We start from the raw sequence: 16,804 nt of genomic DNA, 5'->3' as shown, positions 1-16,804 counted from the left end.
TCAAACAGTCCTAGTTTTGAGCTCTGTGTCCCCTGTCCCAGCAGATTTATACAAAACCAGTAAGTTGGCCTAGTTTTATTCAAGAAATGTAGTGGGTGTCCCTATTGTAGACCAATTTGATCTAAACCAGCACTACCTCAGGTCTAAACCAGGATTAAAACAGGACTATCACAATCTTTGACTAATCTCGTCCGTGCCAACAGTAAAGAGCATCATAAACTGGCATTTGTTTAGCCAAAAAACAGAAACTGTTTGCAAATGACCATAAAGAAAAAATAATAATAATGGTGCAATAGAAGTCCCTCAGATGAGAGATGACTGACAACAATGCACAGTGTTACACGCTCTTTTCACTGTTTTATTTATAACATCCCAACCCGGGTGTGTCCCAGTTTTGAATTTTGAAAATCTGGTCTTGTCACCCTAGTCATGGCCTGTGACATACACTGAGAATGAAAAAGACTTCATCTGCAGGCTAAGGTACTGGTTCAGATGTGATTGTAGTATAGGCTGACTCGATTTTCAAAACAAAAAACTGGAACACCCCCGGTTTAAGGTGGTAGGTAATACGAAATTGTGTAATTAAGGAAAACTGTTCTGCATTCGGCCCATTCATGACTAAAATGTGAGTCAGTATAATCATATTTTCTTTGTGTTTTGGTCATTATTAAGCAGCTTTTCTGTATTTTACCAAAACAAATGATAGTTTATGCTCCTCTTTGCTGTTGGCAGGTATTAGATTGGTCAAAAATAGGGACATCTGGGACATTTCTTGTATAAAACTGGGACAAATCACTGGATGTCTGTACACCCTATTGTAGTACCACTGTAGTGCAGGCTATATACTTTGATTGTTTTGCATTAAAATTTTATTTAAACTATATAAAATGAATAGTGCATATATTTTACTTTATTTACACAAACAGCAGTAAATGTCTAATAAGATTTTAATGTGAAATAAATAATTAATGACAAAAAACACAAGATGCAGTTTTTACAGCAGACGCAGGGGGCGCCAAAGAGCGACCGTGCCTGTAGAAGAAGCAGCTCTTCATGCAAAAAGATCCACAATGGTAATAAATGTGCTTTATTTTGGCATTTAACCTTCGTTTTTGTCACATTTCTGAATATCATTGATAAGATTAAGTTGCGTGTGTTTTATAGATGAATAATTGTGTGGATCTATCGGGAGATGGCACGAAAATATAGAAAAACGTGTTATGTTTTGAGCTAGCATCTGCGCTCTATGTTTTCTAATGTGTAGCTTTAGCATCGTGGCTGTCACTTTACTGAAATGTTTTGTTTTCATTTTCCAGGGGACTCAAATAAAAGATGTGATCATTAAGCCGGATGCCCCGTCGACCCTGCTGCTGGACAAACACGCGGACTACATCGCGAGTTATGGCTCTAAAAAGGACGATTATGTGAGTAAATGTGATGTGTGGTTTGCATTTGGGGCTGGGCTTTGAAACTCGTGATGATTCTGATGCTTGGAAGCTGCAGTTCATTTTATTCTTGCAGGAATGGAGCTCATAGTGTTGAGGTTTAGTAGAATTCTGTCCCCTGTCCATCAGATTTATACAAAACCACTGATTTATCCCAGTTTTATACAAGAAATGTCCCAGGTGTCCCTATTTTTGACCAATTTGACCAAGACTAAACTAAGATTAAACCCAGACTACATCAGGTCTAAAACAGGACTAACACAATTTTTGACTAATCTGATCCCTGCCAACAGTAAAGAGGAGCATAAATTGTCATTTGTTTTGCCAAAATTCTGTAATCCATGTTTGTGAATGATAGGGTTGTGCAAAAATATCAAAATATCAATATATCATATAGTTTAATGTGTCAACCAATCAACTTTATTTGCACATCTCTGGTCGTGCACAGTCTATAATAAAATAAAAAGAAAGACAAATACATACAACACACGCCATACATTCAAACCTCAGTGCATCAGGGACACAATAGCAAATTTACAAATTATCGCCAAGAGTATTTTTTAGTGTATTTTACTTAATTATTTTGTTACAGTGCTACAGTTTTGTTACTTGTGTAGAGGAAAGAAACTCGTTTATGCAACACATTTGACATTTTCACTGTTTTGATGAGTAAAATGGGCGTTTTCCATATGAACTTTGTACAAGAAGTGGTTTAACAAAGACTTTTAGTATCACAGTCATGATTTTGTCTTTATTTTTTTATTGAACCATATCAAATCGATTTAAAGTGTATCGTATCGAATTGAAAGTGCACTGTATCGAGGTATGTATCGTATCAAAGTCCCTCGGATTATTACTCACACGAGAATGCACAATGTTATACGCTCTTTTCACTGTTTTATTTATACCAAGATCCCAACCCAGGTGTGTCCCAGTTTAGAATTTTGAAGGAATTGTTCTTCCCAGAGTACTTTTCCAGCAGCATATTTTTACTGCTATTTGAGTAGTACCATTTGACAACCCTAGTTTTAGGCAAAGAAATCCATCCACATGGAAGCAAGCAGGCGGCACACTCACCATCAGAAAAGTGCGACAGTGCACGTTATAATCCCTCTGTGTAGTAAAAGGTACTGTTGTCTGCAGGAGTACACGTTGTCGGAGTACCTGAGGATGAGTGGGATCTACTGGGGTCTGACGGTAATGGACCTGATGGGGCAGCTGCACAGAATGAACCGCGCTGAGATCATAGAGTTTATAAAATCCTGTCAACACGAGAGCGGAGGCATCAGCGCTAGCATCGGACACGACCCCCACCTGCTCTACACTCTCAGCGCTGTGCAGGTGAGCGCAAGGCTATGGCACTCTATTATATTGCACTAATTATTATTATAATAATTAATCGATTTTTTTCCCCTTGTATTGGTGGATTTTTAATTTGATTTTTGTTTATTTAAATAAATATTAAATAGCTTTAGATATTAAAATGTAAAATGGTTTCTTTTATATAGTACTTTTTCTACCTTTAAGTCACTCAAAGTACTTTACATCAAGGAACCACCACACTTGTGCTGTGTGTGTGTGTGTGACAGTGCTATAGATCTCTAATATGTGCACACAAACGCATGTGTCAATCTGTACTAATTTATTTATATTTTGTGGCAGTGTTCGTATTGTTAGTTTTCTGTTTGTTTTTTGTCTTTTATTTGTCACTATATGGTGTCTTAAAACTTAACAAAATTAATAATAAAAAAAAAAAAAAAACATTCACACACCAGTGCACGCAGACTCTGGGGTTAAGTGTCTTGCCCAAGGACACAACAACAGTATTCATCTGTAGGAGCTGGAATCACCCCACCAACCTGTGGGTCAGTGGATCTGACCGCTCTCCCAATTTTGTGGGATTTGAACTGCCCACCTTCGAATCAGTGGACAAACAATAAATTTTCTATATTCAGACACTTAATAATTGCCATTTAACACAAAAAAGAGGATTGGGTGTAGACTAGGGATGGGCATGATTAATCGATAATTGATCATTAAGAATTTCATCGATTACGTTCATTTTAATCGACAAACCGAATGTAGGTTGCTGTGTGTAGTGTGACCAAACAGGGGTCCGTACATGTAGCTCTTTGCACTCAGAAGGAGCGAGACACAAACAGTCGGTCAGTCTGCAACGCAAATGCGTATTTAACGATGACTTGTACAAGAAATTCCACGCTTTCCGTTGCGTTCGGGACAAGTGTGAGTCCATGTGCACAGTGTATAAAGCAGCACATATGTTTCGGTGTCCAGTGGGAAAAAGTTTTACCAGGTGAGAGTCGCGCAATGTCGATGACGAGTCCCCACCTCCCTCCCCCCGTACGGTGTCCTGGTTTTGACAAACGCAAATATGGTCACACTAACCTGTATTCCACTGAGTCATGTCTTTTAATCCAACAGAAGTTGACCGCATCAGCGACACGAGAGCTGTAGTTTTATCTTCGCTTAGTTTCTGCAAATTAGCGATGCGGTTTTAAGTTTCGTTTTTGTGAGAGTTGCGCAAAACTGCGTTAAACACATTATAATCTCAAACGGACTGATGTGGCTCTAGAGTCGTTACGGTTTATATGTCGTAAAGTTGAATTTATGTATGCAGGTTAGTAGTGCAGATAGTAATAATAATGATGATCATTTTAATATAAACACGTTAATGATTAATCGATAATCGATCGTCGGAAGAATTAACGATCGATTAAGAAAATTTAATCGAATGCCCATCCCTAGTGTAGACCTCTCCAATAAAAAGTCATAAGATAATCATGACTATTAGAGATGAATCTGGATCCCAGCGTCAGAGCCAGTCCTGTTTTAGTGACTGATGTTTTTACGTTAAACTACATAGGACACAGTTTAGTTGTGAAATCAGCTTGTCCTTTTCCTTAGATCCTGTGTCTGTACGACTGCATGGACGCGCTGGACGTGGACAGAGTGGTGGAGTACGTGAAGGGGCTGCAGCAGGAGGACGGATCCTTCGCTGGAGACAAGTGGGGTGAGCGTCCTTGAGTGTGATGTGTGTTAGTAACAAATCAATAAAATGCATGTTAGAGTATAAAATATGTAAAATACCCCTTTTTAAAAACTTAACCTACTTATTATAATATATTCTGTCTAATTTTAGGGGAAATAGACACACGTTTTTCATTCTGTGCTGTGGCTACACTGGCATTACTGGTATGTTGTGTGTCTTCTAAATTAAAGTGAATTCAAATGTTACAAGTATAAACTCATCGTCTGCATCATGTTTTCAAAGGGGAAGATGGACGCCATAAACGTAGACAAAGCCGTAGAGTTTGTTTTGTCTTGTATGAATTTTGATGGAGGTTTTGGATGTCGACCTGGTTCAGAGTCTCATGCTGGGCAGGTGAGTTCATCTAATCAGGTTTACAATAATGATACTTATAGCTTTGTTTTATGATTTTACTATTATTTTAAACCATCATTGCTGCCTCAAGAACAGAACTAAGCATTTGTGACAAAACCTGACCCGGAATTTGCATCTGCTGCACTGCAAATCTGTCTGATCTGGCCAAGATTTTAAAACATTTATCAGGTTATTCATCTTGTTTTCAGATTTATTATCTACTTACTAGTTCTGAGACTGCTTAATTCTAGTCTAGAGGTAGTTAATTTTACTTGACAAGTTATCTTAAAATAATCTGTCCATGCAGCAAGATAATTTCACCACTACTAAGTCACCTTCTGATAGATTTAAGAGTTTATATCTTAAGTTTTTTTTGCAGTGTCCTTGGTCTGATGTTCTACAACGCCGCATCTAAAACTACATAATGAATGTCTACTTGTTCTTTTAAAAGTCCTATGTGAGCTTTAAGCCAAGTTATAATGTTGTTACCTCATCAAAAACATGCCCAGAGTTGTTTTGCTTCATTCACATGTTTGAGTGACCTTTTATTATTAGTCTGTCTACATCTCCAAAGCTCAAACAAAACAAACACAACAAACAAAACACAAATTTGGGTATGTTTTTGATGAAGAAACAATGTTATAACATAGATCAGAACATACATTAATATGGGACCTTTAATGCTTATGTAATGTATGTTTTTTGTCCTGCTTTGTTCCCATTTTCTTGCTCCTCCACTGCAAAAAAGCTTGACCAAAACTTAAGATATAAACACGAAAATCTATCAGAAAATGACTTAAAAGTAGTGAAATTATCTGTCCATGCAGCAAGATAATTTTACTTGACATGTTATCTTAAAATTAACTACCTCTAGACTAGAATTAAGCAGTCTCAGAACTAGTAAGTAGATAATAAATCTGAAAACAAGATGAATATACTGATTATAAGTTTTAAAATCTTGGCCAGATCAGAGAAATTTGCAGCGTCCTCCTCATGTGTCTCCGTCTCCTCTTCAGATCTACTGCTGCACTGGGTTCCTGTCCCTCACTGGGCAGCTGCACCAGGTGAATGCAGACCTGCTGGGCTGGTGGCTCTGTGAGCGCCAGCTGCCCTCAGGAGGACTCAACGGACGACCAGAGAAGGCAAGTACAATACAGTGGATCTGCAAAACCACAAATGATATAGTAGACTGTTTCAACAATAGTAAGTCATTATCACTGGGGCTAGATATTATGATTGTCAAAAGTATAGAAAATCAGGCACTAGCAGTAGTATCTAGTTTTGATACTACTAATAAATATTAATACTGAAAAAGTCCCATTCTCAGGACAGAACTGAACCTTTTCTGAATAGCTTTAGAATGATCTTGAGCTGTATCAGAACAAGTATAAGAGCACAAAAACTCTTATACGCCCATGGACAACTATGGAACCAACCAGGACCACTGAGGGATTACACAGATATAAGACCACATGAGAATATAAAAAAGTACTACGAATTAATGTTGAAAATCACATTATATTGATACATTTTATTGCCAAGAACTCTGTCATAATATATTACTGTTTTAATATCTTGAGTACTACCCTATACTTTCTTCTGCTCAGCTCCCAGACGTGTGCTACTCGTGGTGGGTTTTGGCGTCTCTAAAAATCATCGGTAAAATCCACTGGATCGACAAAGGCAAACTACGAGCCTTCATCCTGGCCTGTCAGGACGAGGAGACGGGAGGCTTCGCCGACCGCCCGGGAGACATGGTGAGACTGACACCGTGATTTATGTTATAATGTTGTTTCCTCATCACAAACAGACCTGGAGTTGTGTTTTGTTTCATTCACACATGTTTGACAGACAAGCCCTGCAGATTTAGGCTGTGCTCTTCGCTCAAACAGAAAACACTTTGTGATGTCATGTGGTAATGCAGGAAGTGCTCCACTATGCTTTTAAGCTTCATTCACCGTCACTATCAATCTCTACTGAACTAAAGGTAAAAGGTAAATGTTCAGCTTCATGACATCACAAGGAGGAACGGAGCATTTTGAGCTTTGCAGAGAGAGTAATAATAAAGGGCTGTCAAACGTGTGAATGAAACGAAACACAGAAATAACAACATTATAACATGACTTAAAGCTCACAGGAGTCAATTTTGTGTAATATAGGACAGTTTAAATATATTATCATATTTTTAATGAATGCTTCTTTCATTATTAACTCTGTGGGCTGTCCTCCTAACGAGCCACTTCAGTGTCCTCTCTCTGTCCCCCAGCAGAGGGCGACAAAGTTCTAAATTAGGGATGGTCTGATATGGATTTTTTTGAGCTGACTCCAATCTGCTGCAACCAATCACTGATATTTGTCAATACAGATCATTTTAAAATCCCACAGATTTATGTTTGTGAGTTTTACTATAACTTACTAATAGTTTGTTATATGATTGTTGCAAAACATGAAACGTCAAAGGAATGGTCTTCAAATAATGTAAAAAGCTTATCCTGAGTGATATACATGACCAGTCAAAAGTTTGGACACATTTTTTTATTTTCAACATACCGGAAGTTGTCGTCTCATGTTTCCAAACGTCTTCCTGGTTTGTTACCTAAGCGTGAATAGAGGCTCTTCCTATTTGGAATGCGGGCCAGCTGTGTTTTTTATATGCTTAAATTTATTACAACCCCCACCCAGTTTAAGGTGTTTGTCACTGCTGCCATAAGTAATTTAACGTAACATTTCTGTTTACCAACATATCTTTTTATGTTTCTGTAAGGGTTAATCCACCAGTATATGCAAGATCTTTCTATCAAAATGATATCTTCAATGCTAAAATTTAACTATTGTTGCTATCCATACATTTTCAAGTTTAATATTTTCCAAAAATGACACCAAAGTCTCATCCAAAGCAAGTCTTTGGGACCAGCTAGAAACTATTTGGAACTCAGTAACAAAAAAAGACTTTGCAAAACTACACAAAAACAGTGCCAGCAAGAATGCGCCAAAGGTAGTCACACAAAATATTGACATTTTTGGTTATTATTTATTATTATTTATTTATTTATAAGGACTATTTTGTTAATCCAATCGGTCAATTTTCTTAATGAATAACAAATTGTGATTGAAATTGAAATTAAAAAATTTAAAATTTTTAATTTGAAACAAGTTTTTGATATACTATGAAGTTATTTATGTTTTCTTGATTTCATGACAGGTGGGCTAATACATTTGTTAAGCACTGTATACACTGATAGCATTTATATATTTGATGTTTTCAGTATTTATATAAAATGTGGAAAGAAAAAAAAAACATTGAATATGTGTCCAAACTTTTGACTTATTTATTCTGATGATTATAATTATTGATCATTTGTCCGTGTGTCCTGTAGGTGGACCCGTTCCACACGCTGTTCGGAGTGGCAGGTCTGTCTCTGTTGGGGGACGAGCAGGTGAAGGCGGTGAACCCGGTGCTGTGTATGCCTGAAGACGTTCTACAGAGGAGAGGACTGCAGCCGGACGTGCTCAGCTAGCCCCCACCGCTTATGTGTGCGCCACAAACTGTTCAAAGACAGACAAGAACCACCTCAAACATAAATGGAATACAACTCAAGACTGGTAATGCTTTCACGTTTTGCTCAAATACCAAATAAGTCACAAACGATCAAGGTACGACTCAAACAGTTACAAGGACAAGTTCTGCGGGAAGTGCGCTGTGTTAAAGGGCGCATACTGCTAATTTTTTTGATTTTATAATGTTGTTTCCTCATCAAAAAACATATCTGGAGTTGTGTTTTGTTTCATTCACAGTTTAATTCAACTCATTTCTACCTTATGATGTCATTCAGTGGTAACACAGATAGTTCTCCACTGTGTTTTTTGTGTTTTTAAACTCCGCACACTTTCACTAGAATCATTTGGATAATTTCTGAAACTGGAATTGTCAATCTCTATTGAATTAACGGTAAAATACAGCTGTTAACTTGAAAAGTACCAATTCATGACATCACAAGGTGGAACAGAGCATTTTGAGCTTTGGAGATTTAGACAGACTAATAATGAAGGCTTACTCAAACTTGTGTGATTGAAACAAAACACAAATCCAGGTCTGTTTTTGAGGAGGTTACAACATTATAACATGACTAAAACTCAATTTCAAAGTCAATTTTATGTAATACAGGACTTTTAAAGGTGAAGATTTCATTATTGTGTCTGAAATGTTCCACAGTATGGCATTAAACTTGTATTCTACCCTGCTCAAAATTAGGAATACATGTTTTAAGGCACTTTTGAGTCACAAAAACACCTGTAATTGTAAATGACGGTAGTTTTAAAGGTGCATTGTGTAACTTTTCTGGTGGAGGGTCCGTCAGATTCTTTTTCTCCGTGTAAAAGCAACTGCCTTGTCTGGAAAGTTTCACAGTATGACATTAAACCTTTCTATCTTCACGGAGACCAAATCAGAACAAGTTACAGGTCACTTCAATCAGAATGCCTGTTTTTCTGGGTATTTTTGAGCTATAAAACCACCTGTAACTGAATAAATTTAAGGTAGAGCTGTTTCATATCATACTGTGGAATATTTACATCTCCTTAGAAACAAGCAGGTGATGGACCCCCAACCAAAAAGTTACAGTATCTTCAAAATAAAAGCACTATGTAAGTTTTCAAAATGGATCTATAATCTGTTTAAAATCTCATTATCACTATTTAATCCATACAACTGAAGCATTCCGTATAATACAAAGTCTGTACAGCTTTTTATGTCTCCATTTTACACCAGACCAAACATGAAACGCTGGAAAAACGTATCTTGTGTGTTTAGCCTATAACCAGTTAATAGATGAACTGAATTATCAACACTAGCATAGTACACATGGTTTCTGTTCTCCTGTTTTATTGTTTCCCACTCAAAAGCAGTTGTACAACATCTCTGTGATGTGTATATGTAAATAAAAACGTAATAATTTAAATGTTGTGTTTTCTTTTTTCTAAACTGTATCGTAAAGTACAGAAAAGGGGATTTGAAGAGGCTGTTTTTGGAAGAAATCTCCAAATCTATGATCCACAAATCTTGAGCCCTTTCGTTTGTTTGGTTTAGATCCTGAAAATTGACCTATACGTTTAATATGTCTTTGGGTTTGAATGACGGCATCACTTTCTGAAGCTACTGATTCTTTGTGGTGACATTACGCTGGGGGTGTTCTGTTTATGCGTTTATGGTGGAAAGTTCAGCAGTGAATATGATGATCCGACATATGAATTAACAATTGTCAAAAAGTTTTGAAGATAGTCTGAAATCTCAAGAAAATATCTTAAATTGATGTATACACCACATTTTCAGGAGCCTGTGATCAGTCCAAGTGTCCATGGTTCTGTTTAGGAGTTTGATTTTCGACAAAAAGATGAGAGTGACTAACTGTGACTGTAATGGAGACTTGGCAGTAGCGGCAGTAGCTCAGTTGGTAGAGCATTTGCCCACTGATCTGAAGGTTGGTGGTTCGATTCCAGCACAGGTTGAGCAGTCAGATCCACTGATCCACTGGTGTGATTCCAGCTCCCACAGATGAATGTTGTCGTTGTGTCCTTGGCAAGACACTTAACCCACCTTGCCCACAGTGTCTGCGTACACCGGTGTGTGAATGTGTGAGTGGTTCCTTGTAAAGTGCTTTGAGTGCCTTGAAGGTGGAAAAGCACTATAGAAAAATGTGACCATTTACCATCATGTTAGAGGGACTTGCACAAATCAGCTCACCTGTTTTAGTTTCACAGGGTTCCCACAGTCATGGAAATCCTGGAAAAGTCATGGAAATTGAAAATGTCATTTTCCAGGCTTTGAAAAGTCAGGAATTTTGTAAATTCAATGGAAGTTTTGGAAAAGTCATAGAATTTTAGCACAGTTTACTTTCATGCTACTACAGTATTTTGAATGTTAAAAAACTATAAAACCAAACCACAAGGTGAGTGGAAAGAGTTAACATTTCATATTTAGCCCTAAAGGTTTGATCAGTTCTACACATGTGCCGTAAAGTCATGGAAAATTCACTTTAGGTCAAAAGTCATGGAAGTTTTTAAATTTTGTTAGTGAAAAAGAGTGGGAACCCTAATTTCAGCTCAGTCCATTCTTTCTGGTTAGATTTTGTTAAAAAGCTCAAATAAAATCTAACAAAGCCTCAGACAGAGTAGTGCCTACAGTTAGCATCACACCCCCAGGGAATGTTGATGACATCAGCTGCAAAGTATCAACTGTGAAAAACTCATTTCACTTTCGTTTATTTATACTGACACAAACCGAGAGTCTCAGTAATTGCAAAGATATGAACCATAAACCAGGTCAACAAATCTGCAATCTGGCAATTACACAGCAAATTCCAACTCAGTTTAGACAATAAACATTTAAAGATGCATTGTGTAACTTTTCTGGTGGCCGCTTTTCTCCATGGAGAGGTCAAAGCTTAGTCTAAACCTTTCTACTTTCATGGAGACTGAACCAGACCAAGTTACAGGTGACAGATGATCACAGTAAGAACACAAACATTTCAGATTTTTTATTTATTTTTTTCATATTTCATTGAGTTTGAAGGGCACCTCTAGATGGCGCCATAACCATTGGACCAAATGACCACAACAAGTCTTACTGCTGTCTCACACAAAAAGAAGTCCACATTCAGAAAAGCAATCCACCTTAATTTGCTCATATTAAGTAAGAGGGTATTTGACCTTTGATAATATAAACCATTAGGCCTGGCTGACATTTTCAAGTATTTAATATTTGCAAATGGAACCAGCCTCGGTAAAAACCCTGGACAAACTGTGGTCGTTGGACAACAGTTCAACGGTTCACTGGCATTTCAGATACAGCGGCAGAGTGGTTAACGCTTTTTCACAAGAAGGTTCTACGTTTCAGTGGCGGCACCGTACCAGGGCCGTGTCTGTGGAGTTTGGTCACATTTTTATACAGCGCTTTTTCACCTTTCATCCAATCCACAAGACAGTTTCCAGCGCTTTCTGCTACGTCAAACGCGTCATAGGTGTATCTGCCGCGTCATCGTTGTAGCAGCTTTAGTTCGTTGTCACGTGGGAGGGTGGCAGAAATACTCTGCAATTTGTTTAAAAAAACACCAAATCAATCTAAAAACCACTTTGGTGATATATACAAAGTCCACACATCACTCTTAGAAAGTAGAAAGCTCTGAAAAGTTGATTTTGTACGAGATGGGCCCTTGGGCAGAATTATGTTTCAACCATGAGGAAACTAATAGAATCAATAAATAAAATAATAATAATAAAGTAGAATAAAACCTTAAAGGCAGATCTGACCGCTCAGCCCGTGATGTTTATGTCGAAAGCGGGATTCAAACCGTCAACCTTCTGATCTGTGGACAAATGCTCTTACCTGACAAAGGTGGGGACTTGCGAGTCGTGACTTGGACTCAAGTCAGACTTAGAGTCTTGAGTCTTTTAGGACTTGAGACTTGACTTGATAAAATGTACTAAGACTTGGGACTCAACTTGTGATCTCCAGTGTGAACTTTAAACACCCCAAAAGTGTCCCGCATGAGCATTGGAGGACACGACGAGCGTGCTCAGTGTTTACGGAAGTCGCCTAAACGTGAACACGAGCACCTGGCAATTTAAAGTTGCCGAAGCCTGAACATGTACAGATTATTTAGATAAAACAAGAGAAGTAGAGCGCTTCACTGGGTCTTAAAAGAGTAAAAAGTATCAGTACAGGTGCTCTACGAGGGTTAAGGCAGTGGTCTTAGAACAGAAAATTACCCTTACAGGAAAATGTAAAAATGGATAAGATACAAACCCGAGGCACTCCGACTGAATATATTAAAAGTCCTTTATTACATGAAGGGACGTCAACGCGTTTCGACCAGCAAGATGGTATTCTTTGTCAGGGCAAAGTAGTCATTCGTCATCAGTTCATGTAATAAAGGACTTTTAATATATTCAGTCGGAGTGCCTCGGGTTTGTACCTTACCCATTTTTACATTTTCCTGTAAGGGTAATTTTCTGTTCTATGTACAGATTATTATTTGTTTTAAGGAGGAGATTGAGAAGGAGAAGGACGAGGATTTTTGGCCATGGAGTTTTGCGGGGCAGTGGCAGCAACGTCCGTAGAAAAGATCGTGTGGGTCCAGAGTCGCAGCTGAGAGCGGAGGGATTGTGATGTGCTTCGCTGCTTCACTAACACAGAGTTCATACACAATTTTAATTTGAGAAGAAGAACGTTTGTGTACATTTGTGACGTGTAGGTGGGATGAATGCGACCTGGCTGTTCAGACTGAAGCCGCATGTCAAAAGATCGGATATGTATCAGTTTTAGGAGCACATATCCAAGTGATCTGGGTCACATTTGAAAAAACTGGATCTGTGTCATTCAAAGTGCCATTAAAAGATCAGATACAGGTCACATAGGGGCCAAAAAATCAGATTTGGGGTCACTTGAGACTGCAGCCTGAACGTAGCCATAATGATCCACTGGTGTCATAGATTATAACTATACAGCACACACAATATGTCTTCTTTAAAAGTTCGCTGTCTTCCAGAGTAGTTTTGTTTCATTTTTTTAGTTCAGAAGTTTGTTTCCTCTCCTCTGTTGTGTTGTGCTGTCAGTGGAGGGGGTTATCTCCCTGAACAGAACCGAGGATTAGACAAAACCACAGGCGTCGCGCAAACAGAGACCAGCACTTTACAAACATCTCATTAAAAACACACAGGGACTCAAGGTCAGGCCCACTGGAGGGTGTCATCAACTGTTCACAAATCCATTGTGCCGTTTTCTCATCTGTTATCATATTTCCTCATCAAAAAGATAGCTGGAGTTGTTTTCTGTTTCATTCACACATGTTTAAGACACAAACTCTGCATATTTAGGCTTCTTTAGTTCTTGTCTCAAACAGAAAACACTCTATTCCACCTTGTGATGTCATGTGGTGATACAGTAAGTGCTCCACATACAGATGAAACAATGAGGAGAAGTTACACTGTTTTAATGCCCTGACATGGAGTCTAGAACATTGTTTCCCAAAGAGAGGGTCACGGCTCTCAGGTGGATTGCAAGAGATTTTTTTTTTTTTTTTTTTTGGATTGCCTTGTCATGATCTTCATGTAGGTCTGCAAAATACAGTTCTGACACATCTTGAGATGTTAAGACATGTTTTGTATAATTTCTAATCTTTTTGTAATTATTTTGTTGACTATTTTATTCCAGTATTGCTGGTTCAATTGAATGTTGAAAAGAAAAAGAAATGGGCTACATTTAATGTCCAAAGAGGCGACTTATGGATCCTTTTATTGCTGTTTCTCATTGTTTAAAACTTGAGTAATACTAATTGTTCAGAGACACGATCACTCAGTCAACAATAAAATATGAGTCCCCCTAAAAAAAGTTTGGGAAACACTGGTCTAGAACACGATGCTCAACACCTTTTTCTGAAACCCGACTGATAAAACTTCAAAATGGAGCATTTATTTAAATAAGTTGTAAGTTTATAACTTTTCTAACACTTTTGCAAGACAGAGTAATTTAGGCCAGAAGTCATTTATGCGTTTATTTATGCATAGCCCTGATGGTCTGATGTGATAATACAACATCACAGATTTATTTAGTATTTTAAAATCTTGCATCAGCCCCAGTTCATCCCTTGTTGTCTTATCATTGCAAAGAGATAACTTCTGATGTCATAGAAGGAAGCGCCATTTCCAATTTTTAAGAATAAACTAATGTTATTCCAGAATAAATTAGTGTTATTTCAGAATAAACCAGTATTATTTCAGAATAAACTAATGTTATTTCAGAATAAACTAGTGTTATTTCAGAATAAACTAGTGTTATTTCAGAATAAACTAGTGTTATTTCAGAATAAACTAGTGTTGTCTCAGAAAATAAGGCAACTGTGATGTAAATCTGCAACTCCACATTTCCACATTTATTCTTAGAAATTGAAGATCCAACCAAAGAGCTTGAACACATCTTGAATCGGAATTTCGACTGGGAAATGCGTGCAGAAACGTTGGACTCAGAGTCACAGAGTTTACATCACAGAGGCTGGAGCTCATTTGGGATTTGACGACGACATGGATTTAAACTGAGGGGGATTATGTTTTAAAATACATTTGCAAATGAAACACACTTAAGCCAAAAAGCAGATTGATATTCTAATAAATAAAGTCATCAGTAATACACGTTTGGGAAAACTTCTTACATAACAGATTTAGAAGCAATTTGCCAACAAGAAACAGCACACCCATAGTGCAGCCTGGAGGAAGTGTCTGGGATGAGGGAAGTCTGAGGCTCCCTGCTCAGTCTGCTGCCTCAACCACCTGGACCCAGATAAACAGAAAGAAAATGGATGGATGGATGTTTAGTTTACAAAAAGTGGGAGTCAACTCGTCCACACAGTGTCCCAGCTGTGGTCCTGGTTCAGTCCCAATTCAGTCCTGGTTTAGTCCTGGTGCTGTTCTGGGTTAGTCCTGGTTTAATCCTGGTTTAGTCCTGGTTCAGTCCTGCTTCAATCCTGGTTTAGACCTGGTTCAGTCTCGGTTAAGTTCTTGTTCAGTCTCGGTTAAGTCCTTGTTCAGTCCTGGTTCAGTCCCGATTCAGTCCCGGTTCAGTCCCGGTTCAGTCCTTGTTCAGTCCCCGTTCAGTTCCGGTTCAGTCCCGGTTCAGTCCCGGTTCAGTCCCGGTTCAGTCCTTGTTCAGTCCCGGTTCAGTCCCGGTTCAGTCCCGGTTCAGTCCTTGTTCAGTCCCCGTTCAGTTCCGGTTCAGTCCCCATTCAGTCCTGGTTCAGTTCTGGTTCAGTCATGATTCAGTCTCAGTTCAGTCCTGGTTCAATCCTGGTTCAGTCACGGTTCAGTCCTGGTTCAGTCCTGGTTTAGTCCCAGTTCAATCTTCGGTTCAATCCTGGTCCCGGTTCAGTACTGGTTCAGTCCCGGTTCCATCCCAGTTCAGTCCCGGTTCAGTCCTGGTTCAGTCCCGGTTCAGTCCTTGTTCAGTCCTGGTTCAGTCCCAGTTCAGTCCTTGTTCAGTCCTGGTTCAGTCCCAGTTCAATCCTGGTTCAGTCCCGGTTCAGTCCCGCCCTTGATACATTCAGATCGACTCAGTGCAGTGGACACAGAGCTGTTGTAACTCATCAGATGACGGTCTTCCAGAGGTGCCAGGGTTCGTCCCAGTCCAGGAAAGTCTCAACTATGGAGCTGAAAGTCCCCTAAAGGTCCTGCACTAACTGGACCACTGTAATATTGAGGCCAGGGACATCCAGCAGGGGGCGCAAGTCTCCGACTACCACCACTCACACCTGCACGAGGCCAGAGTTTAGACCTACATTTAGACAGTTTAATGTAAATGTCTCCAATCTGTGGCTCAGGAGCTACCAGTTGCTCTTCAGCCTCCTCCAAGTAGCACAATCCAGAGCTCCCCATACACGAATCCACTCAGGTGTCCCAGCACGACTTCAGTAAACTACAAAGCAAACACACACGGAGCAGACACGTGCGGCGACAAACACCCACAGACACACTCATCGCTCCACGCCGACGAGGAACAGAACGGAGGAACGAACCGAAAAAGCGAGTGCAATGTGCCACTTCTAGACACGAACTGAACAACTGAGTCACTGCGAACACGCCGACAATCCAGCGGTCCCAGACAGCACCCTCCCTACACGCCACAACTGAACAAAAGCCCAGAGTCACCGTGAACGCCACAAACAAAGTCCCACTGACCCATCCAACTGTTGTGTTTCATTTAAAGTCCAGTGCGGTTTGTTTGTGAAAAAAGTTTGAAAATAGACCATTTAATGACAGTGCGTTTTATAATCCAGAGTGGCCTATAGTGCAGAAAATACGGTACAATTTGATTGATTGATTTCATTAATTAAATGCCCAAGTCCCAGTTTTGAGTCTGTGTCCCCTGTCCCAGCTTTATACAAAACCAATGATTTGTCCCAGTTTTATACAA

At 39.0% G+C, this 16,804-nt stretch overlaps 1 protein-coding gene across 1 annotated transcript; it reads left to right on the top strand.

Moving 5' to 3' along the window:
• The first annotated feature begins 1,014 nt into the window (after nt 1–1,014).
• On the top strand, nt 1,015–9,806 carry rabggtb (Rab geranylgeranyltransferase subunit beta). The gene is made up of 9 exons (XM_020919873.2): nt 1,015–1,073; nt 1,317–1,424; nt 2,589–2,786; nt 4,371–4,476; nt 4,606–4,658; nt 4,738–4,848; nt 5,865–5,990; nt 6,456–6,605; nt 8,226–9,806. The coding sequence occupies exons 1-9, from the start codon at nt 1,071–1,073 to the stop codon at nt 8,364–8,366; spliced, it is 996 nt and encodes a 331-aa protein (XP_020775532.1). The 5' UTR covers nt 1,015–1,070; the 3' UTR covers nt 8,367–9,806.
• Nucleotides 9,807–16,804: the final 6,998 nt, after the last annotated feature.

Source organism: Boleophthalmus pectinirostris, unplaced genomic scaffold, assembly GCF_026225935.1.
Source record: "Boleophthalmus pectinirostris isolate CB_2022bp ecotype Guang Dong unplaced genomic scaffold, ASM2622593v1 HiC_scaffold_16, whole genome shotgun sequence".
Lineage (NCBI taxonomy): Eukaryota > Metazoa > Chordata > Actinopteri > Gobiiformes > Gobiidae > Boleophthalmus > Boleophthalmus pectinirostris.
The sequence above is the reverse complement of the archived record's forward strand: the minus strand, read 5'-3'. Positions and strand labels throughout refer to the sequence as shown.

Excerpts from the sequence above, each read along its gene's own strand:
- rabggtb (XM_020919873.2), top strand. Across the intron at positions 2,787-4,370 it reads ACACTCTCAGCGCTGTGCAG|ATCCTGTGTCTGTACGACTG; the intron begins GTGAGCGCAAGG and ends CCTTTTCCTTAG. Across the intron at positions 5,991-6,455 it reads TCAACGGACGACCAGAGAAG|CTCCCAGACGTGTGCTACTC; the intron begins GCAAGTACAATA and ends TCTTCTGCTCAG.